Here is a 26,158-nt window from a genome sequence, read left to right on the forward strand (position 1 = left end):
CACACTGCTGAGTGGCTCCTTTTTCCCTTCGGTCCCCAAGATTCACTCTCCTGTTCTTCTATGGCCTGTTTTCCTCTGAGAGAATCTGACCCCCCCAGAATCTTGGCACGTGAAGGGTCCTTCAGAGGACAGCAGCCAGGAGCACATACAAGCCCGAGATGCCTGCCTGTCCCCTGCTCAGATCTGGAACCCTAACAGAAGTGACCAGAGCAAATCAAACTCTGCCAGCCAGGCCTGAGAAAAGATTGATGTATTTTTTTTTTTTTTTTTTTTTTTTGAGTTCCAACCCCAAAATATTCCAGGAAAAGATAGGGGCAGGCTGGGCTGGTTCTTCTTCAATGGGCTTTTGCCGCCAAGGAGGACAGTGGACTTAGCCCACATCCAGGCTACCCCCAGCCCTCTTCTCCCCTGCTTAGCCCAGGGAGGAGACAGTAGAGGTGGTGGGGGCAGCCCGGAGGGAGGGGCCAAGGCAGTGATGCTTTCAGATAAGAAGTTGGGCTAAGGCTGGGGGCACAGGGAGGAGCTGCCCATGTGCAGTTACCGTTGCTCAGTGACAGAGCCTCAAAGCTTGGCCAGGGCTGAAGGTACCACACAGGTGTGGGTGAGGCAGGCTAAGCGGGATGGCTGTAGCCAGGGAGCTGGGGAGGGCAGGGCTCAGGGCTGGCCCTCTCCCCTCTAACTGATGATCTGCCGAGGTCGTCCGTAGCCTGTCATGCCGGCCTGGGAGGCCCCTCTGTTGGTGCCCATCTGAAGGCCAATGACATGCTTTCCCTCCTGCAGCTGGCTCTCTGTGAATTCCCTCTTATGCTCCTGCGCTTTCCTAGAAAAGGAGGAACCAGGATAAAGACTTGCTAGAACTGTGTGTTTCCACCTGTTTTCTGATCCTCTGTTATATCCCAGCTCGATCCCATTGCCTTCCTGTTTCACGTTTTTTCCCTAATCTAGCTTGCCTCATAGGCTAGGGAAACTGAGCGCAGGAGGGTGGAAAGGGAGGGGTCAAGGAGTATTAAGGACCTGTTATTCCCGATCTCAGACCCCCACTTCATCCCTTCTTGGCTATCTGCTTCCCCTAATCCTTCCCGCAAGCTCCTTAGCACAAGCTGCCTCCCACCCCATGTGGAGACACAAGCTCCCTGGGGGCCACATACTTCATAAACCAGTTGGGATCTCCACGGTAGTGCCCATCATTCTTGGTGACTGCCAAGCTGCCCAAAGCCATCAGGGTCCTCTGCACTGCTGCCATGTCTTTGCCTGTGAGAAGACAGGAGAGAGGAGACGAATATCAAGAACACATAAACAAGACTCCAAGCCAGAGCCTGCCCCCGTCTCTCACAAAAAAATGGCCAAACCAGGGGCAAGAGCTGTCCCCAATTCAAGGGACGCCTCTCAGTGGGCCCTGTGAGCGTGGCGTGTTATTCTCGGCATATCCCATCCCTGCTGTGTGCAGGCGAGCACACCCCTAGTTGTGGCATATTCTGGTCATTCCCTCTCCCTGCCCCAGCACCCTGTCCTCCTGTCCACCTCCTCCCCCAACCCCTTCTTCCTCTCTACCTTCAAAGAGATCAACAGTCTGGAACATGTCAGTCTTGATGACCCCATAGTCCTCAGCCGCCTTCAGGAACTGAGCCACCTGCTCCATCTGCTTGAAGACCATGGAGGGCGGGTTCTCAGGCACCTTCACCGGCTTGGAGCCATCGGGGTACAGGCTGTTCACCAGCTTGCTTAGAATCTACCAGGCATAGGGCATAGGACGCAGCTTAGCACTCAGCTCAGGGATTAGTCCAGGACTCACAAGGTGGCACACCCTAGCCCCCAGCCCAGGGTGCCACTCACCACGCCATTCTTCAGCCAGACCTGGAAGCCCAAGCGCCCACGGTCTGGGCGGCCCACATCAGGGCCACACTGCACTATGATCCACTCCACCAGCCGCTCCTCCAGCTCCTCGTCGTACTTCTTCTCGATTTTGGACTGCACTTCGCGGCTCATGCCATAGGAAGGACCCTTGTTGGCCATGTTTGGGGAGAGCTAAAGCAGGCCAGGGTGGAGGAGGGAGGGGCAGAGGGTCAGAGGATCAGGGAGCAGCTCTGCTTTCACCTGTGCCAGGCAGCCTTCTAGCTCTGTGCAGGGTACCCAGCCATGCTAGACACTTGTCACAGCGCTGCCCATTCAGGCGAGGCTCAGCCCCTAGTCCAGACACCTCTCTGAACTTGAACACCAGGAAACAGGATACCAGGTCTTTGGAGGTCTAGAGCAGGGGTCAGTAAACTGTTTTTGTAAAGGACAAGACAGAACATAGTTTAGGCTTTGCAGGCCATGTGGTCTCTGCTGTTGCAGTGTGAAAGCAGCCATCGACAATATGTAACAAATGAACATGGCTTTGTTCCAATAAAACTTTATTTACAAAAGCAGACAGCAGGCTGGATTTGGCCCATGAGCGGCAGTTTGACAACCCTTGGTCTAGAACATTCTTTGCCAAGACCAGCCACAGAGCCACTGGAGAGATCTTCCAGAAGCCACATTGCCCGCACAGAATACAGCCAGCTGGGGCGTTTGTCCAGCTGCAGGTGTGAGAGTTTACTGCCTTTGCCTCAAGGAACCATCACCTCCCACTCTCACCCAGAAGCTGGCCCTGGCCTGGAAGCTGGAACTCCAGAACTGCAGCTCTTTTCAGGTCAGCTCAGCTTCCGGTCTGCAGCTGAAGAGACTAAAACTTGCCCACCCCAGGCAAGGGCTAGGAAGCCACCAAAGCCCAAGAGCTCTTGGCAAAGAAGCTGCATTTCCTCAGAGGAACCAGACACACCTGGTCTACCCATTGACTTCCCCTCATGCCCTTATGCTCTCATAAGGCTACCCTTAAGGAGTAGCCTGAGTAACCAAGAAGTCAGAGTCCCCCAGGGATCTTCCAGAGCCAACAGTCTGCCTGCCAGGGAATGGGAAGCCCGGCCTCATCCAGCAACTGCCACCCTGAGGGCCTGGGCCTGGCACTGCTCAGGAGTCCCACTCATGGAGACAGGTGGCGGCAAGAGCAGGCCAGGCAGGTAGGTCCCTGGGCAGATGGATGGGGGTGGCTGGGAACAGGAACGGGAACCTGACCTGGCCACTAACCTGACCACAGCACCCTAGGGTGCTCCAGTGTTTGTCTGAAGAGACTTCCAAAAGAGGTACCAAAGGAAGCCAAACCCATCTCCTGGCCTCAGAGAGGTCAGAGGTTGGGAGCGACACACTGGTCTGAGGACGGAGGCAAGAGCGCGCTCTCCCGGCCCGTCCTCTGGTGAGACCCCTCCTCACCGGCACCCCACCTGCGGGAAGCAGAGCGAACACCATCACACCCCAGCGGTCCCGGCCAGCTGCCCAGCCCAATGTCCTGCCCTTCCTTTCCCAGGGCTGACAGCCTTTCTGGGCTCCAGTTCCTCATCCGTGAAGTGGGGGTTATGTTATCGACCTCAGAGGGCTGTGAAAATGGGACGGTGTCTGTGAACTCCCTCACATACTGCCCAGCCCTTAGCAGAGCTCCTCGAAATGTCAGTTCCTAGCTGCCCAGAGCCAGGCTCCTGGTAATGACCAGGGAGAGCATCTGCCTTTGACCAAGGAGTGAAAAACGGACCTAGAAATGTCAGTTCCTTGCTGCCCGCTCCAGCCTCCACCCGCTTCTCACCATCATCCCCTGAGCACGCAGCAGCGTTCACACGGACTCATCAAAGCGCCTGCCATTGAGCATCCGTCTCCTCCTTGTGTCTGTTTCCTTATGTGTAAAGTGGGGGCAGGACCACCTCCGAGGACCCAGTTCTCTGAGCACTGGGGATGAGGCGGGCTTCTGGCCCAGACAGCCCTCTCCCTGCCAGTGATGCCAGACACCCCAGAGGCAGTGCTCTGTTCCACTGTTCAGCTACAAACAGCCAATCCCTCCCTCACCCTAAGTGTCCCACCCCCGCTCCCCAAACACCCAAGGACTCCTGCACAAAGAACTGTGGTCCAAACCCCCAAGCCAGCTGGGACCAGGTGATTTCGGTAGCCCTGCATCCTGGCCTCCATCCATCCCAGCCTGTTTCAGCTTTTGCACCACCGTCCCAGACAGGCACCTACCTTCTGTCCCTGGCCCTGCTTCTGCCCCCACTCCACCTGCCCTCATGCCTGCCTTCCCCTCCTGCACCCCTGCTGGGCTCCTGAGGAACAGGATGGAAAGTAAAGTGTGTGTGTCCCCTACCCCCAGCTTCCAGTCTCAGGAGGATCAGAACAGACAGTACAGGTCAAAGCAGCAAGGCTAAGGGTGGCAGGTACACAACACTGCAGCCCCCAGATCTAGAGATAAGATTTGGATTTTGGTCAGAGGGAGGATGAAGCACACACCACCCCCACTCCCACCCAGCACCACCATCCTTCTCCTTCCTCCTCCTGGGTCAGGGTCTAAAGGTGGAGAATCCCCAGAAATCCTTTAAAGTCCTCTGATGAAGCCTCCCCAGTCCCACCTTCGAGCCAGTGGGGAGGGGGAGAGAAGGATGACTACGGGGCGGCCCACCCAGGGGCATCTCAAGACACTCCCAGGACAGCATGGACAGGCTTGGACCCTCCTGCCCTATGGCTCCTGCCAGGGCCCCTCGCCTGAGCTGAGGTGAAAGTGGGCAGTGGAGAAAGAAAGTCCAGGGGCAAACGGGCAGGTGGCACCCCCTACCAGCAGAAGCCCAGAAACACGAGTAGAACCAGGGGACCCTGCAGGGCTGCTGTGCCCCTTCTCTCTTCCCAAATAGGAGTGAGCACATCTGGACCTCTGAGAGGGCAGGAGCGTGGCTCCTCTCCACTCCATGGACAAACAGAGTGGCCCGGCTACATAAACGCGCGCCATCCTCACTGCTACCTTTGGAATAGTACCTCGAAAGGAAACTACGCTTTGGAAAAGACCAAGGGTCCCAGGCCTGCCCTGTCCATCACTCCAAAGCTCCTCCTTGGCAGTACCCGCCCCCCACCCCTCTGCTACAGTGCGGGTGACCTCCCACTGTCAGACAGTGGAAGAGGCTCCTTGTCGGAAGGACAGACCTCCCATCTCCACACTCTGCTGCCCCAGACTGTGGAATACAAGAGTTCTGTGCCCCTTCACATTGTCCCAGGGCTATTGCTGCTGCTCAGGCCCTGGGGACCCGCCAGAGTGGGACACCGTGCTCCAACACAGGTGCATTCACCCACTCCTCACCTCCTTGGAGGTTCTAGAGGGGTGACAGACAGCAGAGCCTTGGCCTAACCAGCCGGTGCCTGCAGCCTTACGCACACCCTGTGGATGCGGCTGACTGAGATGGGGAGTCTCCCTCTCACCCCGGTGGTTTCCACCATCAATTCCTCTGCACCAGCCAAGTCATCCCAGGCATTCCAATGAGCCCAGGGCTGCCCGGTCTGAGAGAGATCCAGGACACGAGCGATCCAGCCCACTCTGCCTGGAGTTTGGGCCCCCAACGCAGGCTGAGAGGTGAGTTTTTCCCCAGCCAGGAGCTGGCCCCTGGGACCTCAGGAGAGCCTGCCTGAAATGCACCCACTGTTCCTGTCCATCTCCAGCCCAACTTCCCTCCAAGCCCCAGCCAGTGCACTCACAGGGCTTCCTCAGGGCTCGCAGGAAGGAGTGAAGACTTGTGTCTGGGCTTGGACAGACAGGATGGGGCGCTGGCTGGGTGAGGGGTTTAAAGGGCTGCCGCTGTGGTGATGTCAGCCTCCCCCGCTGGCTTGCTCCTCGGCCCCCTCCCTGCTGGAGGAAGCCGGCTCCCCTCCCCACCCCGGCTCCCCAGTGACTCCACACAGGCTCCATATTTGGGGAAAGACACCAAGTTGGAGCAGTCTAGCGGGGCTGCCGAGACATTCTCTGCATGCTTTGGAGATGGAGCGGGCCAGGGCGGGGCATGCTGCCGGCGGGGAGCCGGCCCGGGAAAAGCCTTTTATGGACAGGACCCTGCCCGGACTTACGGCTGCTCCTACTTCACTGCTTTCTGGCCCCGAGTTTGAGAAGAGGGGGAATTCAATAGAGTCTGGCTAGAGAGAGGGGCAAGGGGCTGGGGAGCCGGGGATCCCAGGGGTTTGTGGGGACAAACCAGCCCCCCTCTCCTCCTGGGGCTTTTAGCTCTGATGAGACATGGATCCAACCTTTCCTGAGGACCTACTCCACACCAGGCCCTCTGCAGTGCTCTCAGTGAATACTCACAGCTACATTGTGAGGGTGTAATTACATCCCCATTTTACAGATGAGGAAACTGAGGCCCCGAGTGCATCTTCCTCAAGGCCACATGGTGAATGGTGAGTGGCAGATCCTGCGCACCTCTGCCGACTCCCGTGGGTGCAGGAGAGGTGGTCAGACCCACCCTTTCAATTGTACCACACTGCCCAGGTTGAGAAGACCTTTCAGTTCCAGGTAGGTCTTGAGTTACATGCTTTAGGCTGGGATTTGAGGGTTCGGCAGAAGCTGTGTCCAACTCTGGTCCCCATCCAGTGGGCAGTGTCAATAAGAGGGTCTCTAAGGCCTGGCAGGGCCTGAGACACTAACACAGGAACACGAGGCTCAGGAGGCTGGTATCCCTTCCTCCCTTTAGGAACAGTCCCTACCAGCCTCTGTCTCTCCACGGAGATGACCCACTCCCATCTTGCTTGTACCTGGCTTCAGGGATCCTGGGGAGAGAGGAGGTTAAAAAACATGAGACTAACAGTGGGGTCCCTGGACTGCCTGCTGTGGCGTTCCCCTGCAAGGGCACCTGGTAGGGAGGACCTAACACTCTCCACTACACACACGCCACCACACCCGGCACCACCCCAAGACACACAAGGCCCTAGGAGGGGGCTGCCGGGCCTGGCAGAGGAGGGACCCACCTCCGCAGTTCTGCCCACTGCAGCCAGACGCGCTCGAGCCCAGGGGAGGCACAGCCATAGCACCTCCCAGTGGCGCCTGCGGGAAGAGCAGGAAGAGGAGCGGGGCCCCGGCAAGGGGAAAAAGCCCACTCCTTCATCCCTGAGCCCGCAGAGCTCTGGTTGTGTTCTGAATTCACCAAATTCCTTGGCCTCCAAATCGTGTCCTCTTTAGCTGACTGAAGTCTAAATGAACCTTTCAGGGACATGTCAAAACTCCCTCCTCTTGGAACCTGCCCAGCTTCCATCAGCCTCCTGCCTCTCAGCCCGCATGCTCAGCAGATTACAAACGCCCCATCAGGGAGCACAGCCTGGGCCTGTGGCCTGGTGAGCTGGGGGGCACTCAGGTCAGAGGTGAAGCGAGCCTCAGTCTGGCGGGCGGGGCCAGGTGGGCAGAGACCGCTGTTCCTGGGGAGGTAAGGAGGGCTGTCTGTGGGGGGATGGTGTGGGAAAGGCTTTTTCAGTAACCAGCCTCTATCCAGCACGGTGCCCCGGTAAATGTTTACTGAATTAATGCTGTTGCTGGAGAGACAGGAAAAATGGGAGAATCAAGGAGCCGCAGTTCCCAGTAGGGCCATGGCTTGAAGAAAGGGGAAATGGAGGCCCTTCGCCTCTCCCCTCATCCTGAACAGCTCCGCCCAGAGAGGGAGCGCAAACAAGGGGCCCAGCAACTGTGTCTGGTTGTTTATTGAATGCAAACTCATTCATAGAAAACAGAAATGCAACCATAGAATGGAAACGCTCTGAGAAAAGATCCAGACCCACCTCATCTCCCAGCCCAAGCAGAGCTATAAAAACAAGTTTGGGAGAATAAAACACATTTCCATCCCCAAGGCAGAGGCCCCACCTGAGCTCCCCCATCCTTGGCATCTGGAGCGGACCAGGTGGGACGAAGGGGCTCCAAGGACCAAGGTGGCCAGAGCGCCCAGAGCTGGGGCAACTCAGTGTAAACTCCAAGGTTTCGTAGGCATGTGTGTGCGCGACTAACAGAACTTGGCTGAAGACTGGACGGAAACTCAGAAGCCAGCCCTGGGTCCTAGAATGAGGCTAGGACTGGGCACATAGAGGGAAACAGCGCATCCCTTCCTGAAGGCCCTTTCGAAGGCAGGTACTGGGGTGCCCGCGGCTGGGGAGGCGGCACGAGCTGAACTCTTTGTACCGTCCCTCCTTTGCCCCTGGACATTCTTGGGCAATGTCAATGGCACTGAAAGGCCCCCAGCTGGGGCTTGGCAGGACTAAGGGCCTGGAAAGAAGGAAGGGAAGGGGTGAGGTGCTTCTCCCTCCAGTCCTGGCACTGGCATCAGTCTGGGGGCTGATGGGACGAGGAGGTGACCTCTGAATTCAGCCTCTTGAATCAGAAGGCTGTTCTCAAATTGGGCTGACTGCATTGCTAAAGAGCCAGCCCTGAGCACAGGTCAGAGGGAAGAGTACTCACTGCCCCGGGCCCCTGGCAGGCCTTAGCACCAAAATTCTGGCACCAGCTGGCCAATCCCCAAAATCTCATACCCCCATCCATCCTGGCTGACTGGAATGGGCAGTGATGACAGCCAGGGACAGCCTCAAAGAGAACTGGGGCCCTGATACAGGACAGAGATTCAGGCCCCAGACTAGGCCCTGGAGTGGGAGTATGGGAGGAAGAAGGGGCCTTAGGTCCCAGGCTGGGGCATTGTGGGGAGGAGGACGGGCAAAATGCAAGGCATGAAATGGGGAGGGTGTTCCTTCCATCCTTCCTCCTGCAGACGGACAAATGGAGAGCCAAAGGACGGGGGCCCATGGAAGGCCCCAGCACTGAGAAGAAAGCAGCAATTTGGCCAATGTCCGGGGGTTCCAGGGGAGCAGGCCTTCTCCTTGGCAGAGGACAGCTGCAAGGCTCCATGCCACCCCATGACTGTCCCAGGCCAAGCCTAGGCTAGACCTGGCTGTCCTGCTGCCATCCAGTGCTGGGCAGCGGTGCTGGGACTCATCGCCACAGCACGACAGAGTGCCCGGTCTGTGACATAAAGGAGCTCAGGGCCCCCTGAGATGAAACGAAGGGCCCAGCTCCTGCTAGAAGACATAAATCTTGTCCCGCTGCACAGTGTCCAGGTCGTCATCCAGTGTCAGCAACACCTGGGGGGTGGACGCCAGATCAGCCACAGAGAAGGAGGCAGCTGCTACCTTCACACACCCACCCAGCTTGGCCGAGAGGCCCGCTTACCAGGAAGGACCCGAACATGGCGATGGAGGAGAGGAAGTGCCAGATGTCGTGGTCGTCAAAGAAGTCAAGGAGGATGCAGTCCCGGTTGTGCTCCCTTGACTCCGCAGGGGTTTTCTTGGGGAGCAACAAGAAAAACTGCCGAGTGACCCTGCTCTGCCAGGGCCAGGGCCAGACCCATCTGCCATCTTGCTCCTGGGCACCCCTCTCTCCAGCCCCAGGCAGGACAGCAGCAATTCTCACCTGTCCCTTGTCCCCACCCCTTCCCGATCTAAGAAATGGCCTTTGGTTACAAACTTCTCCCTGAGTTCACTGGCTTCTCTTCCCCTTTCTTTCACTCTTACCCTCCTTCCTTCTGATTCTCTTCCCTTGATCTAAGAGCCCAGGGTTGCAACAACCTTGAAGGCCTTCAGCTCAGGGATGGCAGAAGGCTTCTCACCCACTTCCCGGCCTTGGACTCCGCCCCTGCTCTCATCTTTCTGCAGGCTCATTGGTTTTTCCAAAGCACTACTGTCAGGTCACACCCCTGCTCTGGGACAGGAGCCATAACCTGTGGCACTCAAGGTCTTCCCTGCTCTACCCATAAGCTCTTTCCCATAAGCTCATCCAGGCTGTGTCTGTCTGTGCTACATGCCGAGGCCACAGACATAACCAAGACCTGCCCCATCCTCACAGTCGGCTTGGCTCCCAAATGAGTGCATTCACTGACCTCCAAATCTGCCCCACATCATTACTAAGGTCAGAGCAGGTCTGGGCCATGGGGCTCTTCCCCATTACCCAAACCTGTTTTTTTTTTCTTTTTTTTTGAGACAGAGTCTCGCTCTGTCGCCAGGCTGGAGTGCAGTGGAGAGATCTCGGCTCACTGCAACCTCCACCTCCCGGGTTCAAGCAATTCTCCTGCCTCTGCCTCCCGAGTAGCTGGGACTACAGGCACACACCATCACGCCCAGCTAATTTTTGTATTTTTACTAGAGATGGGGTTTCACCATGTAGGCCAGGATGGTCTCGATCTCTTGACCTCGTGATCCGCCCACCTCAGCCTCCCAAAGTGCTGGGATTACAGGCGTGAGCCACTGCACCCAGGCCCCCTCACCCAAGACTTTTATAGCCCAGAACAAGGCCCACTTCTTCCAGGAAGCTTTCCTGGATTCCTAACTCGGAGAGACCCCTTAGTCCTCTGTCCTCCTGCCCCGTCTTGCCTGTGCCCTTCATTTCATGTATCACATCATAAACAGCACTAAGAGTCATGCACCAATAGTCCTTCCAGCCCTCTTCGTCTAGTTTATGAGTCCCTCAGAGACCATGTCNCCATCACGCCCAGCTAATTTTGTATTTTACTAGAGATGGGGTTTCACCATGTAGGCCAGGATGGTCTCGATCTCTTGACCTCGTGATCCGCCCACCTCAGCCTCCCAAAGTGCTGGGATTACAGGCGTGAGCCACTGCACCCAGGCCCCTCACCCAAGACTTTTATAGCCCAGAACAAGGCCCACTTCTTCCAGGAAGCTTTCCTGGATTCCTAACTCGGAGAGACCCCTTAGTCCTCTGTCCTCCTGCCCCGTCTTGCCTGTGCCCTTCATTTCATGTATCACATCATAAACAGCACTAAGAGTCATGCACCAATAGTCCTTCCAGCCCTCTTCGTCTAGTTTATGAGTCCCTCAGAGACCATGTCAGACTTAGTTCTGTTCCCAGAATTAAAGCCTGACAGTAGTAGGTGCCCTGCAAGGCAGAGAAGAGAGCCCAGCCTCGCTGGCTTCAAACACCAACTGTGCCACTCACTGGCGACGTGCCCTGGGGAAGTCACTTGGCCTCTCTGAGCCTCATCTGCCTCATAAGTAAAATGGAGCTATCTCCAGGCTGGAATTCTAGGAGGATTAACTGGGACAGCCACTGTGAAAGTTCTGGCCTATGGTACGGTGTTCCCAAATGATGTTTGTGTAAAAATTTTTTTTTGAGACGGGGTCTATCATCCAGGCTAGAGCACAGTGGTGCGATCTCGGCTCACTGCAGCCTCGATCTCCTGCACAGGCTATCTTCCTGTCTCCGCTTCTGGGGTAGCTAGGACTACTGCACTACTGGTGAATGCCACCACACCAGGCTAACTTTTTTATTTTTATTTTTTTCATTTTTTGTAGAGACGGGTTCTTACTATATTGCCCAGGCTGACCTTGAACGCCTCAAGCGATCCTCCTGCCTCAGCTTCCCAAAGTGCTGGGATTACAAGTATCAACCACCAGGCCCAGCCCCAAACAATGTCTGAAAAGAGGACTGGCCACCTGTGGGCTCGTGAGGAGCCTGTGAGTGAGTGCTCACCTGCCAGGTGCTGAGTCCCTGGAAGAAGAAGAAGAGTGCGAAGCCCCAGACCACGGAGGTGCAGACAATGCAGAGCAGGGGGATGAGCTTGATCCTCTCCCCACTCCGGAGCTGGGAGGGGCCAGGAAGGGATAGCAGTCTGAGGGCTCACCCCTGTCCCACCCCACTGTCCCACCCAGCCTTTCCCAGATTCCCTTTCCTCATGGCCTCCCAGGCCTTCAGGACTGCTCCTTGGATTCATACCATTCCACACAACCACAGAGCTCAACCTGCCCCCACCCCGATGTCCACCCCACCCAGCCTCCATGCATCCAGAACCCTGTGTCGGGACAGTGTGCTGGCCTGGAGGTGCTCCCTATGCAGGGGGCTCCAATCAGATTGGATGGCAGGATGGTTCCTGGGGAAGCACCTGATCCTGGGAGGCCCACACCCTACCTCCCCTCGGCCCCTTCTGCATGGAAAGGGGCACTTACAACGGCAGCCTAAAATGCCACCCATTTCAAGGGTCCTTGGAAGGGGGTCAGAAAATGGCCTTTGGGCTGCAGTTGGCTCCTAGGGGCCCATGCAAGAGGCTTTAGCCTCTCCCCTCCGCAACCAGCAAAGACAGGACAGAAAACTTCTCACTGTCCCTCAGTGCTGCTGGGCCCATCTCTCTCCCCAGAAAGCCGAGCATCCGATAGAGAGTGCCAGCCCTGCTCACCTTCATGATGATGTAGAAGGCGAAGTAAAGGAGCAGGTTGCAGATACCAATGGCCAACAAGTAGGAGGCGAAATCATTGGGGCGCATGATGAGCCCATAGGCAGCCCTGGCAAGAGGGACGAAGGATGGTGAAGCAGGAAGGCCAAAGGCAAGGAAGCACTCTTCCTGCCCTGCCCCACCATGTTTTATTATGACGTTGGGCTGCATTCCGAGGCCCACAGAAGATTCTAGAAGCCCAGATGCCAAGAGAGAGAAGAGAGGCCAAGACCTCTCTTCTTAGCCCTCATGTCTTATGCCCAACATTTGGAAGTTGTCCTCAGCCCCTGATGTAGCCAGTGGCTGGCTGAGTCCCCAGCTGTCCACCCAGCCAGGCCACCACACCCGACTGTACTCACAGTGACCAGTTGATGACGTTGCCCATGACCAGCAGCACCATGCGGTCCTGGAGGGAAGCAGGGACACGGGGACTGAGGGCAGGGGCAGGGAGGGTGATGGAAGAAGGTCCAGCCAGCTCCCCCGGGTCCTCAGCTCAGCCCCACTCCCCCATCAGAGGGAAGAAAGGAGATGTGGAGAATGGGGCAGGGGAGCCAGGCAGGTACCACGTAGAGCGGCCCGCTGCACTGCCGGATGCAGTCTGTGTAGAGCACGTGGAGGATGCGGCGGAAGATCCCCGAGTCTGCACAGAGAAGGGAGTGGCGCTGACAGGCACGGGGCACCCTCCTTTGCCGGACCCCTGGGATGTGCCAGCTGAGGAGCCCAGGCCTGATCTAATTCCTCACCCAGTGACTCCTCCAGGGCCCCCAAGAAGACAGAACCTGAGCGACTCCTGTGCGTTCGGGTTCCTGAGGCCTCCCAGGCCCCTCCCCCAGGCCCTGCCCCAGGTGTGCCCTCACCCAGTTTCCAGCGGCCCATGTAATAGAGCTGCGTGCTGAGGAGCAAGGTGGCGATGATGTGAATGATGGAGAAGACGATCCAGAACGCCGTGTTCCCTTTGCCAAAGACCTGTCGGAAGGCCACCAAGGGCAGCGGTGAGGGCGCAGAGGGAAGTGGCTTGGATGGCCCACCCTTCCTAGGGCTCGCTGCTCAGCCAGGCTGGGACTCAGAGAGGGGCCCAGGAAGGCATCTCAGGAGAGGAGCAGGAATCTCTCATGCAGGAGGCGGCGGAGGGTGTGCACCACGTGTGTGAATGCACGTGCACCTTTCCTATCATACAGACTGAGCAGAGCAGGTCAGGCCCTCACCACGCCCAGCACAGAGAAGAAGATAACGATGGCCAGGCAGGCGTAGGCACTGTAGGCACTGGCGTTGATGTCCGGGTGCCGCTTCTGGTAGAGCTTCAGCATGCAGAGTCCGGCGATCATGTACATGAATGATGTGTCTAGGATGAGGGACACGGAAGGGAGCTGCAGAAATGGCCACCAAGCCCCAGCAGAGAACTCCTGGCCCCAACAATCCCAGAGGAAGAGAGAGCCCTGGTGCCTTGCCATGGCCGTGGAGTGAGCTGGTGGTGGGGTGGCACTTGAAATTTAGTACCTTAGTTGTACCTGCCACACCACACTGCCACCCCACTGGCCGTCGCCCAGAGTCTAACATCTCCTGAAGACAGAGACAACTTGGTCTGTGTCTTAGTCTGTGAGCACCCTGAGATCAGGGACCCCCTTTTATTTTTTTGGAGACAGAGTCTCACTCTATTGCCCAGGCTGGCGTGCAATGGCGGGATCTCGGCTCACTGCAACCTCTGCCTCCTGGGCTCAAGCAATTCTCCTGCCTCAGCCCCCTGAGTAGCTGGGATAACAGGCATGCACTACCACACCCGGCTAATTTTTGCATTTTTAGTAGAGATGGGGTTTCACCATGTTGGCCAAGCTGATCTCAAACTCCTGACCTCAGGCGATCCCCCTGCCTCGGCCTCCCAAAGTGCTAGGATTACAGGTGTGAGCCACTGTGCTAGGCACAGGGCCCCCTTCTTAATTATCCTGTTTTCTTCAGTGCAGTACATGCCTTTACATAGGAATAGCTTGACAGACAAATGAAGGAGCACCTAGGTGCCCATGTTCCATAGGCTGTGTGCACACCCAGGCACGCCAGCCTTGGAGTTTCCTACAGGGCTGTCTTAGCAACCCCTGTGGGTGACCTGGGGATAGTGAAGGACTCAGGCAGGTCCCTGCTGCAGATGCAGCCAGAAAAGAAGGAGGCTCCACTCACCGAACTGGAAATTGGTATAGTTGGGGCACACGTGATAGCAAGCACTGAGCAGCCCCTCCATCATCAGGGCTGTGCCCATGGCGTAGAACAGCCCAAAGTGTTTGGGGATCCCACATTCCTGTTGGGGAGAGGGAGAAGGGAAGGGAGGGAGGAATTGAGGCAGGAAGAGAAGAAGGGACCCAAAAGAGGGACCCTAAGAGGAGTGGAAGAGGAAAAGGGGTGAGGTGTGTGTCGAGTGTGGGTGTGTAGGGGTAGGCTGGCCTGGGAAGGCTGGGCAAGGGAGGGCAGGGCAGGGTGGGGCAGGCTGGGCTGGATAGGGTGGGCCAGACAGGGCTGGGAAGGGGAGAGCTGGGGAAGGCAGGGCCAGGCCTGCCAGAAAAGGCATCCTGGAGCCAAGGCTTGGGGTCTGCGCAGGAGCTGAGGCTGCGGCAGGCAGGCAGGTGCTCCCTCACCAGGGCATAGAGGTCGTTGCGCAGCAGGGCCCGGTTGTGGTTGATCTCCCGCTGTAGGATGATGAGCAGGAAAAGCAGCCCCAGCAGGATGTACCCCAGGTTGCTGAGGATGTTGTTGAAGGCGCTAGAAGGGGCGACACAAGGTGGACTGCTTGGGCCTCACACCCAGGCCTCTTCCCTAGCCCAGGTGGGCGTTGCAAAGCCCCAGCACCTGCCCCGTTTCACCCTTGGCCTGGACAAGGGGCCTCCCAGCATGACCCCCACCTGAGGTTGCCCAGTGGGTGGGCGCAGAGGAAGTTGTAGTAGCAGATGTCCTGATTCCCTGTGACATTCACCACCTGTAGCAGGGGCAGGGACAGGGAGTGGGTCTGTCATCACGCCCAACTCAGCCCACACCCCGCCACCCGGGCCCCTTTGGCAAAAAAGAGCAAGTGCCACCACAGCTAGCAGGTGGGAACACACAGCACCCCAGGCATGTGCTCCTTCTGAGAACACGGACGCCAAGCAGCACGGTCCCTGCCCCCCTCATTAGGCGTGGCTGAAAACCCTGAGGCATGACTGTGATGGAAGTTCTTGCCCCATGGGACAGAGACAAGGGAAGGGAAACGGATGCTTACAAAGTCCCAGGACTTTGGTTTCGTAATCCGCACAACAAACCAGGGAGGGGCTGTCTTTAGTGCGGGCTGCCCCTATTTTGCAGATGAAGAAACTGACACTCAGGGTTGGGGTGTTATGTGATTTGCCCTGGGTCGCTCAGCTGGGAAGGCAGAGCTGGGATCTGAACCCAGGTCCTGTGATGGAAGACCAGGGCCCCAGGCTGGGAGGCTCTGAACTTTGGGGCCACGTCCCAGGCTGTGGGAAAGGTGAACCTGCCCTGCCCTCTCACCGTCTGGTAGGTGATCACCAGCTGCACCACAGGAAGGGCATAGAAGACAGCAATGGTGGCGATGTTCCTGCAGAGTGGGAGGGCGGCAGTGAGGCAGGCGGCACCCAAGGCCGCCACACACCCACCCACGGCAGAGCCCCAGCCGCTCGGCCCGCTCACCAGAAGTAGATCTGGTACTTTTTCCGCAGAACACGCTTGTCCTTCCGTGCCAGGTCGGCCACATAGAGGTATTGCTGGGGAGAAGCTGGAATCAGCCCCACTTACTGCTACTGGGGAGAAGCCCCCTCCCCCAGGTTAGAGGTGGACAAGAGGGGCCTCCCTCAGAAAGGGCCGAATTCAGGTGGGCAGGGTTCAAGGCCATCCCACTGCTGCGGCCACTTAGACCAAGAGGATTTGGTCAATCACGCCGGAAGGGGATGGAGCTCAAGTTAGTTTCCCCGGCATCTGTCCTGCCCCAGCTGAGCCCCTTCCTTCTGCTTCCGTAAATGCCACGTCAGTAGGAACATGCTGGGCCAGGAACACAGAATGTCCCTTTCTTGGGAAACGCCTGACCAGGCCAGGCCCATGGGTCAGACCTTGGTGCGAATGACATTCTTGTCGGAATCGATGTCGGTCAATGTGTCATAGTCATCCTCCTCCACAGAGCTCATGGAGTCCACTCGGGGCCGAGTACCCACAGGTTCAAAGGAGCGGCCTGGAAAGGGCAGGGAGGGGGGGGTTGCACTGGTGGGCACAAAACTCACAGTGGCCCTCGCCCATCTGAGGCAATTATAACAATTATTAGGCAGTAGGGAAGAGGCAAATTGTGGGCTGGGGCTCAGAGCTAGGGTGGAGGTGGGCTCAGGAGCTGGGAGGAGACATCAGGTGCTCCTAAGTCCTGGGGGAGGATGGTAGACTCTAGAAGAGGCCACCACACAGGAGCCACTCTAGCTTTGCTCTGTTCCTGGCACCCCTCATGGGCTAGGGCTTCCCAGGCCAGGACACTGAGCAGACCCAGGCAGCAGACACAAACAACAGGATTGAACTTGGCAAGTCATGCTGATTAAATGGCGCCCAGCCCTGTGGGTTCTGAGAAGACACTGGCTTGGTTGCCACTGGATTAAAGACCCAGTGGGCCTGGGGTGCAGAAAGAGCATCTCTCCTTTATTCAGAGGCCAGAATGTGACCCCCATGCCTGTGAGCCCTCCCCTAGCAGGCCAGGGAGTGAGGGCGCTGGCAACACAGACGATAAACTAGAACGTCCAGCATGGGGGGAGCAGAGGCACCAGCCCCCCAGCCAAAGGAGCCTGTGTCCTGCTGCTGTCTCAGAAGACACAAGAGCGGGCAATTACTGGAATTACATGGGGAAGCCATGCACGTAGAATCTTTCTGGCCCCAGAGCCGACAGTCAACCAGAGCCGGCAGGCACTGATTGGCAAAACAGCCCTACCCCTCCCCACGTCTACCCATGGCAATGCACAGCTGCCGCATCTGGCCAGAGGGGAGGCGCCGCTTGAACTGGTCGTGCCCTTCAAAGGAAAGGGAAAGTTACCAGGGAACTGGGGCCAAAGAGGAGGGGATGAGGGAAGAGAGGGGTTAGGAAAACAGCAGGCCTTTCCTGGGTTCCAGCATCTGGCAGAAGAGGCAACCGCCCACCGTGACATTTTACCCAGCCAACACCGGCCTGCACCACACAGCCCCTCCCAGCCTGGCCCACTCACCCTGGTAACCATAAGAGAGGTCCCCAGCGCCAGTGCTGTCAACCAGACCATCGGTAGATCCAGAAACGTTCTCTGCGAGGAAGGATCAATGGTGAGGCAGGAAGGAGAGGCCGCAGGGAAAGGGGCTCTGAGCACCTGCAGAGGCTGTGGGGGCCGGAGGAGGTGGCTCCCACTCTACTGCCTCAGAGGTGGTGGCCTAAGGAGACCAGGTTGTGTCCCCGGCAAGCACAGCGCTGGCTTTGACACGTACCAAAGGAGCCATAGTTGTAACCCTCATAAGGGGAACTGCCAGGAAAAGAATCAGCCAGGACTCGAGGGTGACCTGCAATGAAAAGTCAAGGTTCGTTAGCGCTGGATGGAGAGAGAGGCCTAGAGCCAGGAAGAACAACAAAGAAAGATCCAGAGAAGACAGCCACAAGGAGGCCGTGCCAGCAGCTGAGAAGCAGCACCTATCCAGGCAAACACGCCCCACTGCTGCCACCACCACCCGCCCCAGCCCCCTGCCTGCCTCTCCCATGGGAAAAACACCACCCTTTGTCGTCCCTAAAGAGAGAGAAAGTTCAAGAATGGGCACATCTAAGTTACCAGCAACAAAGACAACATCTGGCCCGCCCACGTGCCCTCCAGACAGCCCTCTACTCCACCCTCCCTCCCCGACTCTGGACTCCAGCTCCTCTGCCCACAGCACTTGGAGCTTACCAAGGAGAGAAGCTAAGAGAGAAGGTCCCACGCAGGAGGGAGGACAGAAAGAGAGGGAGGGGTGGAAGAGAGAAAGAAGGAAAGGTTAATAATCCCAGAGACAGTGGGCCGCACTGCCCAAGGCAGGCAGACACCATGGCTAGACAGGGAATAAACCAAGCAACGGCCTCAGCCTCTGAGGTCTGCATGTTAGGGATGCATGGACATCATATCCCAGCCTCATTCCCATCTGTGGAATGTTACCCCAATCTGAACATCCGGAAGCCCCCAGCTCTTCCTCCTTCAACCCCTTAGGGAACCATCTACCACTACCCCCCAAAACACAAAGCACACTGTGCCCGCCCCACCCAGGCCCCCTGGAGGTACCGCTTTCTGGGCAGGCTCGGTCAATGGCCACCAGCAGGGTCTTCTTCTTCTGCCTGCATGGACAGAATCCAAAGGCCACCCAGATGGGACAGGACAAGGATCCCTCTGTATGGGGGTGGCTTTCCTTCTACCTCTCCACTCCACTCTCATCCCTATGACCCTATCCTCCACCCTTGGTCCCAGGGTTCCTCACAGGCTGGGGAGCAATATGGGGTCTCCCTGCTTGGGAAGAAGGCTGAGGGGAGGGGATGATTTCTAGAGAGGGTCACGGGCCACAGACTCTAACAGTCCCACCATCATCTGCTGTGGATGGTGTAGATTACCCTAGGCTGGCTCAGATCCTGCCGGGCGATCTCCCTCACACACCTGCCCAACTCACCCAGACCAGGGGAGGGCCCAGCAGTTCCCCTTTACCTCCAGTTCTCCCAGCAGGCCAGGAGGACGGTCAGCAGGTAAAAGGAGAGAAATATACCCAGGCAAAAGAGCATCCCACTGACGTAGGCCTCAGCTTCCAGGAGGAAACAGGAAAGTGGATGGGTCAAAACCTTCCACTACCTCCCATCATGGCACCCAAAGGCCTTCATGTCCTCCTCTGCCCAGCCCAATCTCTCACCCCTCTCCCCTTGAATGTAAGGCCCTGCCCAGCCAGTATGAACAATTAGCAGTTCCCCTAATACACCAAACTCTGACACACTCCTATTTTTGCTCATGTTGCTCCCTGTGCTAGAACTTTCTCTTCTACTTCTCCTTTTTTGTTTTTAAGAGTTGGGGTCTTACTCTGTTACCCATGCTGGAGTGCAGTGGCATGATCATAGCTCACTGCAGCCTCCAACTCCTAGGCTCCATCCTTCCACCTCAGCCTCCTCAGTAGCTGGGACTATAGATGTGTGCCACCACACCTGGCTCATTTTAAAATTTTTTATAGAGATGGGATCTTGCTATGTTGCTCAGGCTGGTCTTGAATTCCTGACTTCAAGCAATTTCCCTGCCTCAGCCTCCCAAAGTGCTGGGATTATAGGCATGAGCCACTGTGCCTGGCCTCTCAAAAACTCCACCTTGACTTAACCCTTAAACCACAGCTCAGGGACTGTGTCCTCTAGGAAGCCTTCTCTATCCTGTATTTCCACAGTGACCTGTCCTTTGCTCACCACAGCTCTTAACTGCCTCCTGTTCCTCTAGAAAGGACCCCGCCCCTCCGTGGACTGCTGCCTTAGCACACCATCTGGCATATAGGAGATGCTCAATAAATATTTGCTGAATAAATAATCCATATAATGGCCGGGCGCGGTGGCTCAAGCCTGTAATCCCAGCACTTTGGGAGGCCGAGGCGGGCGGATCACGAGGTCAGGAGATCGAGACCATCCTGGCTAACACAGTGAAACCCCGTCTCTACTAAAAAAATACAAAAAACTAGCCGGGCGAGGTGGCGGGCGCCTGTAGTCCCAGCTACTCGGGAGGCTGAGGCAGGAGAATGGCGTAAACCCGGGAGGCGGAGTTTGCAGTGAGCTGAGATCTGGCCACTGCACTCCAGCCTGGGTGACAGAACGAGACTCCTTCTCAAAAAAAAAAAAATAATAATAATCCATATAAGACAGGCACCCTCTAGCTGGGCACAGTGGCTCACGCCTGTAATCCCCGCACTCTGGGAGGCCAAGGCGGGTGGATCACCTGAGGTCAAGAGTTCAAGACCAGCCCGGCCAACATGGTGAAACCCTGTCTCTATTAAAAATACAAAAATTAGCTGGGCATGGTGGCAGGTGCCTGTAGTCCCAGCAACTCAGGAGGCTGAGGCAGGAGAACCACTTGAACCTGGAAGGCGGAGGTTGCAGTGAGTCGAGATCTTGCCACTGAACTCCAGCCTGGGTGACAGAGCAAGAGTCCAAAAAAAGAAAGAGAGGCACCTTCTTTCCCCTCCTATTACAGTCCCTTAGGGCCCCATGTAATCATTCAGTAAATATTTATTGAGCACTGAGTAGGGGCCTGGTACTTTCCTGCTAATTTTGTGCTGGCCCTCATAACTGAGTGAGATTAATTAGGCAAATTTTACTCCCTTTGTTATAGAGACACGGAAACTGAGATTCAATCTTATAGCAGTGACAAATTAGGATATGTTTCTGAATATGAGATTAAGAAACATCCTTCAGAATAAATAAGATTATGCTAACAAAGCAAAATTAAAGCTCTTTCTTACAATCAGGTAACACTGCTGGTAAGTGGCAGAAAGTGAACTGGACCTCAGTTCCTCCATCTTTAGTCATGAACTCTCTGCACCACATCACACTGGAACTCACTTCCTAGCCCTCCCCATCTAGAAGCCTGCGAAGAACACTCCCTGTTCTTAACCCACCAGCATATCTGCATCCTCATCACCCACTTCAGGGCACACCCTATATCCCAGGTCTGAAAGGAGGAGCCAGAGAGGCTTGTCCATCCCCACTCAGCCACCTGCACTCACATGTGACTGCTTGAGACACCAGCACTGACAGGGTTTTCTGGCGGTGCCCTTGATCGACCGGTTCATCTGGAAGTAAAATGTCAAAGCAGCAAATTGGTTGCCTGGAGCTTGGCTAGAGTCAGTGGGACTAGGCCTTTGAGAGACTGGAGCCAAAAACCCATGTCCTATCAGGTCCACCAATCAGCCACACAGGCTCTTCTGGCTCCCAGAAAGTGACCAAGCCCTCCCCACCCCTAGCCAGGCCCAGGGCACAAAATGTACCTTCTACGAAGGGGTAGAAAGGCAGGGAGCCCCCGCACGCTTGGTCTTCGGTCTTCACCACCACCACCACATAAAAGCTGTTGCTGGGGAAGTCTTTGCGCTGCAGGACGATGATGATAAATATCATCATCACCATCATCATCACCATCATTCTTTTCGGAATACTTATTCTGGGGCCAGACATTATGCTAAACGCTTCATAGGTATTATTTTACTTAATCCTCACAAAGATTTTTTTTTTTTTTTTTTGGAGACGGAGTTTCACTCCTGTTGCCCAGGCTGGAGTGCAGTGGTGTGATCTCAGCTCACTGCAACCTCTGCCTCCCGGGTTCAAGCGATTCTCCTGCCTCAGCCTCCCAAGTAGCTGGGATTACAGGTGTCCGCTACCACGCCCGGCTACTTTTTGTTATTTTTAGTAGAGATGGGGTTTTACCACGTTGGCCAGGCTGGTCTTCAATGCCTGATCTCAGGTGATCTGCCCGCCTCAGCCTCCCAAAGTGCTCGGATTACAGGTGTAAGACATTGCACCTGACCTTTTTTTTCTCTTGAGACAGGGTTTCACTCTTTTTGCCCAGGCTGGAGTGCAGTGATGTGATCTCGGCTCACTGCAATCTCCGTTTCCCAGGTCCAAGTGATTCTTCTGACTTAGCCTCCCGAGTAGCTGGGATTACAGGCATGCACCACCATGCTCGGCTAATTTTTGTATTTTTAGTAGAGATGGGGTTTCAGCCTGTTAGCCTAGCTGGTCTTGAACTCCTGATCTCAGGTGATCCGCCCACCTCGGCCTCCCAAAGTGCTGGGATTACAGGAATGAGCCGCCGCGCTCGGCCCTCTTATTATTACAATGAATGGAGTAGGTATAACAGCCAGAAGGGGGTTCTCTACTCTTTCCCATCTACAAGAGCAACTGGGATTATGGTTCAACTCTCATATATATCAGGGGACTCAAAGTCACAGGGACTGGAAGGCCAAAGACTCAGTCTTGTGTAGGATAGGAGTGGGCAGAGGAAGAAGAGCTCAAGTTTGGAAAGTTACACAGCTTATCGCCCAGCCACACTTCCCACGTGGCCACATGCATTTCCTACCTGTACTGTGATGGCCGCCTTCTTGGTCATCGTCTGGTACATTCCGATGAAGGCTACGTTGTTGTCCAGGTCATAGACAGGACACTGCAGAGGGGCGGGAGAGGCAGATGGATGGGAACCTGGCCTGCCTCCCTCTTTAGCAGCCCTGCTGCCTGCTAGGGAACAGCAAAAGGGCAGGCAACTCACCAGCACATCCTGGATGGAGATGACTGAGCAGGGGAAGGCCTTGTTGGAGGTCACCTTGACAATTACCGAGTCCACACCTTCAGGGAACTCATACTTGAAGTACTGAGGGTGCAGGAAGAAGGGGGGAGCCCCATCTCATGAGGATGCTCTCTTGGCCCCTCTAGAAGGGAACAGTCCCCTATAAGTGGGGACCCAGAATCCTCTGAGGGATGGGCAGCAGGCTCTCTGGGGAGACAGGCCTTGACCATAGCAGCCCCTTTCTCTGTATACCACTCCCTTCAACCTCAGCAGGGCACTCAGTGGAATGCAGGAGAGGCAACCAGACTCCATGTCTCTGCACAGTCCCATGCTGTCTGTCCCCTCACCATCTCAGGGCCAGAGCTCCTGTTTCCAGAAAGCCCTCCATGGAGAAAACAGCCAATTCAAAAGTCCGAGCAAAGACTGCTGACCACTCCCATTCTCATATTCAAGCTCCCCCATTTCTCCTCTGGAGCAATCAACAGGGACATGATACCTGGGGCTGTGCTGCTGTAGTATTGAAGCTGAACTGCTCCCCGGTCCTGCAGGGCAGAGAAGATCCCCCAGTAGTCACTCCCAGAGCCTGGGGAAGAACTAGCCCCCGTGGTCCCTTTGCTCTACCCTGCAGACCTGAGCACAAAATCGTCCATGCGGCTGACCCGGAGCTGGTACGTGGTGTTGACTGGTGACAGGGTGGACACATCCACGTAGAAGAACTGAATCTCCGACTCATTCTTGGTGGGGGGCTGACACAGGGTTCGTTCCACTTTTTGGTAGAGGTACTTGCGCTGAAACCTATGGCCCGAAGCAGAGAGATAGGATGTGAGCACTGTCCCAGCTGGCCTGCCCCTCCAGAGGAGCGAGGCCCCACCTCCCCCGGTCTGGTCTCCACCACCTCACTGCGAGGTGCACAAGCTCCCAGCTGGCACACTCGGCCCTTGTGCTGTTGACGAGCCTCCCAGCCCAGGGAAAGGGGAGGAGAAATGGGGGGCTCCTGGTTGAGACTCCAGGCAAGGACTGGCCGAGGCCACCCCACTTCCCTGATGCCCAGATCCTACTCACATCCCTCGCAGGATTAGGGGCACCTGGAAGGACACCACAGCCTCCTTTTGGCGGACCACAAACAGCAAAGGCGCCCCCTTCTGCTTGTTCAGGACGTTCACGGACACACGCACGCCCTCTGTCTGCAGACGACATGGAAATGCCTCTCAAGCCTCTGCCACCAGGAACACGGGGCTCCAGAGACTATGAGCCCTGCCCTCCATCATGCCCGCCACTTTGGTCTTTCTCCATCTTGGTCGGGCCAGGGGGTCATCTCTGCCCCTTCCTCTGCCAGAACAACCCCAGACTCCAGGAAGTGCCTTTAGATATGAAAAAGGAAGAAAGGACTCTAAGCAGAAAGAGATCAAACTTCAGAGAATCAGGCACTAGGGGCACATCCTGGCCTGCCATAGAAAGCAAACCACTCCCTGTTCTGAAAACAAAATCAGATTCCCCATTCTCAAAAGAGCAAGAGACCTGGGCACAAGACCACACAGCCAGGTTGCAAGAATTCTCCCAATCTCAGCTCTGTCTGGGGCCTACACTTCCCACACTAGCTGTGTCTATTTCAACTCAGGGACTCACAGCTGGGGAAGAAACCAGGAAAGACCTGTGCTGAGCACGGCTCCTGGCCGGCAGACATGTGCTGGGCAGCAGGACCCAAGCAACTGCAGGGTTAGCACGCCCTCTGCCAGGAAACACGGTGGAGGCCTTGGGAGTCTCCAGGATACCCCATTTCTATCCATGTGCATAGGATGCACAGGCCCGCACACACACGTGTACACACCCCGACACACACATGAAGACACAGGAGAGCAAGAAGTGCTCCTCAACCTTCCTTGTGAGCCAGGAAGCCAGCAGGAAGCTCTAGTTAACAACTAACCTGGGGCCAGAGCCCAGAGGAGGGGTAGGTATTGAAGGCCATGTTGTATCCTTAGCTCCCACCAAGGGACAGGGCTGTGGAGAAATCACTTTACTTCTCTAAGCCTCAACTTCTCCCTCTATAAGATGACAGCCAGGTGCGGTGGCTCACGCCTGTAGTACTTTGGGAGGCCCAGGCAGGAGGATCACCTGAGGTCAGGAGTTCGAGACCGGCCTGGCCAACATGGTGAAGCCCATCTCTATTAAAAATATAAAAATTAGCTGGGTGTGGTGGCAGGAGCCTGTAATCTCAACTACTTGGGAGGCTGAGGCAGGAGAATCACTTGAACCCAGAAGGTGGAGGTTGCAGTGAGCTGAGATCACACCACTGCACTTCAGCCTGGGCAACAGAATGAGACTGGTCTCAAAAATAAAAATAAAACCAAAAAAGATAAAGTGATCTTCACCCTTGGAGCTATGAAGGAACATATATAAACAATGGGACCTTAAAGGAAAAATAAAACTAAATCCATCTTGGAATGCTTGTTATTGGGCTGCTGAAACCCAAGCCCTAGGGCAGCATTTCCCAAGAGAGTAAAAACCACTGCTCTCCAGTGCCTTTAGATATGGGAAAAAAGGAAGAAAGGACTCTAAGTAGAAAGAGATCAAACTTCAGAGAATCAGGCACTGGGGGCACATCCTGGCCTGCCATGAAATCAAACCACTCCCTGTTCTGAAAACAAAATCAGATTCCCCATTCTCAAGAGAGCAACAGACCTGGGCACAAGACCACACAGCCAGGTTGCAAGAATTCTCCCAATCTCAGCTCTGTCTGGGGCCTAGACTTCCCACACTAGCTGTGTCTATTTCAACTCAGGGACTCACAGCTACGGAAGAAACTAAAGAAAAGTCAAGGTGAAGTGGATTTTTCACAGTGGACAAATTCCCCTTCTCTTCCCACCCAACTTACAGTTGGCCTTATAAAAGCTCTGTCACCCTCAATTTACAAGGCCAGCTGGCTCTCCCAGGCAGGAATAGGGCTGGGAAGCCCTGCATTCATCTCCCTGGGGAGTTTCAGATGTAATTTGCCTGCACAGAGCTTTTCAGTTCTAGGCCAGTCTCATTCCCTTGAGGTTTTCTGGGTAAGCCCAGTAATAAGCCTGTTTCCTCTCCCACCCAGACCCCACAGAGCAAACCATGTGTGCTCAGACCACAAGTGATGGAAGAATGGGGGTGGAAGAGAAGATGGGAATGAGCCAACTTCAAAAACTGCAGCTGGAGCTTCAGAGAAACACTGGTGGCAAAGGAAGGAGGACTGGTCAAGAGGCTCCAGTGTGGTTCTGGGAACTGGGAACCCAGCAGGGCGGCTAGTTCTTGGGGCCTCCCAAAAGAGTAGCGGGGCGACACAATCGCCTAGCCCTCGTCGGCTCCCCCACTGGCCTCTGGCCCCCCAGCCCCCAGCCCTCACCCGGTTGCGGGTCACAGTATGGTTGAAGGTGTAGATGTTGACCAGCTCGCTGTTGACCTCGTCCACGTAGGTGCGCTCAAACTCGGCGTCTTTCTGCGAGACGTTCTTGGGCCCCAGAACCCCCAGATAGCTCTCGACCGAGGCCACCAAGAACACCAAGAAGGGCAAGCCCAGAGCGAACATGGCCCCGGCAGGGCGGCAGTGGCAGCGGTGGTGGAGGCGGCGAAGGCGACAGGCGACAGGACACCTCCGGGACGGGTTGCGGCTGCGGCCGCAGCTTCCAGCATCTCACCAGGACCAGAACTTTAACCCTGGCCTGAGATTAGGAAATGTCCCCTCCCAAGAGCCGCGGAGAGGCTCCCAGGGTCCCCGCAGGGGAGGGGGCGGCCGGG

The 26,158-nt window shown here is 56.1% G+C and overlaps 2 protein-coding genes and 1 long non-coding RNA gene across 8 annotated transcripts; 1 reads left to right on the plus strand and 2 right to left on the minus strand.

Annotated features, from left to right (window-relative positions):
* Nucleotides 1–235: 235 nt before the first annotated feature.
* On the minus strand, nt 236–5,835 carry TAGLN (transgelin). Its single transcript, XM_017883103.1, has 5 exons — nt 5,578–5,835; nt 1,834–2,025; nt 1,552–1,729; nt 1,149–1,251; nt 236–820 (listed from the first exon to the last, which is right to left on the minus strand). The coding sequence occupies exons 2-5, from the start codon at nt 2,011–2,013 to the stop codon at nt 676–678; spliced, it is 606 nt and encodes a 201-aa protein (XP_017738592.1). The 5' UTR covers nt 2,014–2,025; nt 5,578–5,835; the 3' UTR covers nt 236–675.
* LOC108536402 (uncharacterized) lies at nt 2,032–9,367 on the plus strand. Its single transcript, XR_001887509.1, has 2 exons — nt 2,032–5,455; nt 6,219–9,367. It is a non-coding gene; the product is annotated as an uncharacterized LOC108536402 (long non-coding RNA).
* On the minus strand, nt 7,543–26,158 carry SIDT2 (SID1 transmembrane family member 2). Of its 6 annotated transcripts, XM_017883097.1 has the most exons (28): nt 25,767–26,158; nt 23,459–23,580; nt 23,027–23,191; nt 22,893–22,938; nt 22,379–22,480; nt 22,193–22,276; nt 21,108–21,207; nt 20,847–20,912; nt 18,806–18,899; nt 18,392–18,444; nt 18,026–18,037; nt 17,577–17,648; nt 17,327–17,398; nt 17,072–17,134; nt 16,202–16,320; nt 15,786–15,859; nt 15,627–15,693; nt 15,005–15,078; nt 14,741–14,864; nt 14,289–14,406; nt 13,325–13,461; nt 12,977–13,085; nt 12,683–12,759; nt 12,479–12,525; nt 12,084–12,189; nt 11,384–11,494; nt 9,071–9,184; nt 7,543–8,982 (listed from the first exon to the last, which is right to left on the minus strand). In XM_017883097.1, exons 1-28 carry the CDS (start codon nt 25,947–25,949, stop codon nt 8,920–8,922), a joined length of 2,574 nt encoding a protein of 857 aa, XP_017738586.1. In that variant the 5' UTR covers nt 25,950–26,158; the 3' UTR covers nt 7,543–8,919. The 6 variants fall into 6 exon arrangements, with proteins under 6 accessions (XP_017738586.1, XP_017738587.1, XP_017738588.1 ...); XM_017883098.1 differs by lacking the exon at nt 18,026–18,037; XM_017883099.1 differs by lacking the exon at nt 17,072–17,134.

The sequence above is a fragment of the Rhinopithecus bieti genome, unplaced genomic scaffold (genome assembly GCF_001698545.2).
Source record: "Rhinopithecus bieti isolate Rb0 unplaced genomic scaffold, ASM169854v2 scaffold_11964, whole genome shotgun sequence".
Taxonomy (NCBI): Eukaryota; Metazoa; Chordata; class Mammalia; order Primates; family Cercopithecidae; genus Rhinopithecus; species Rhinopithecus bieti.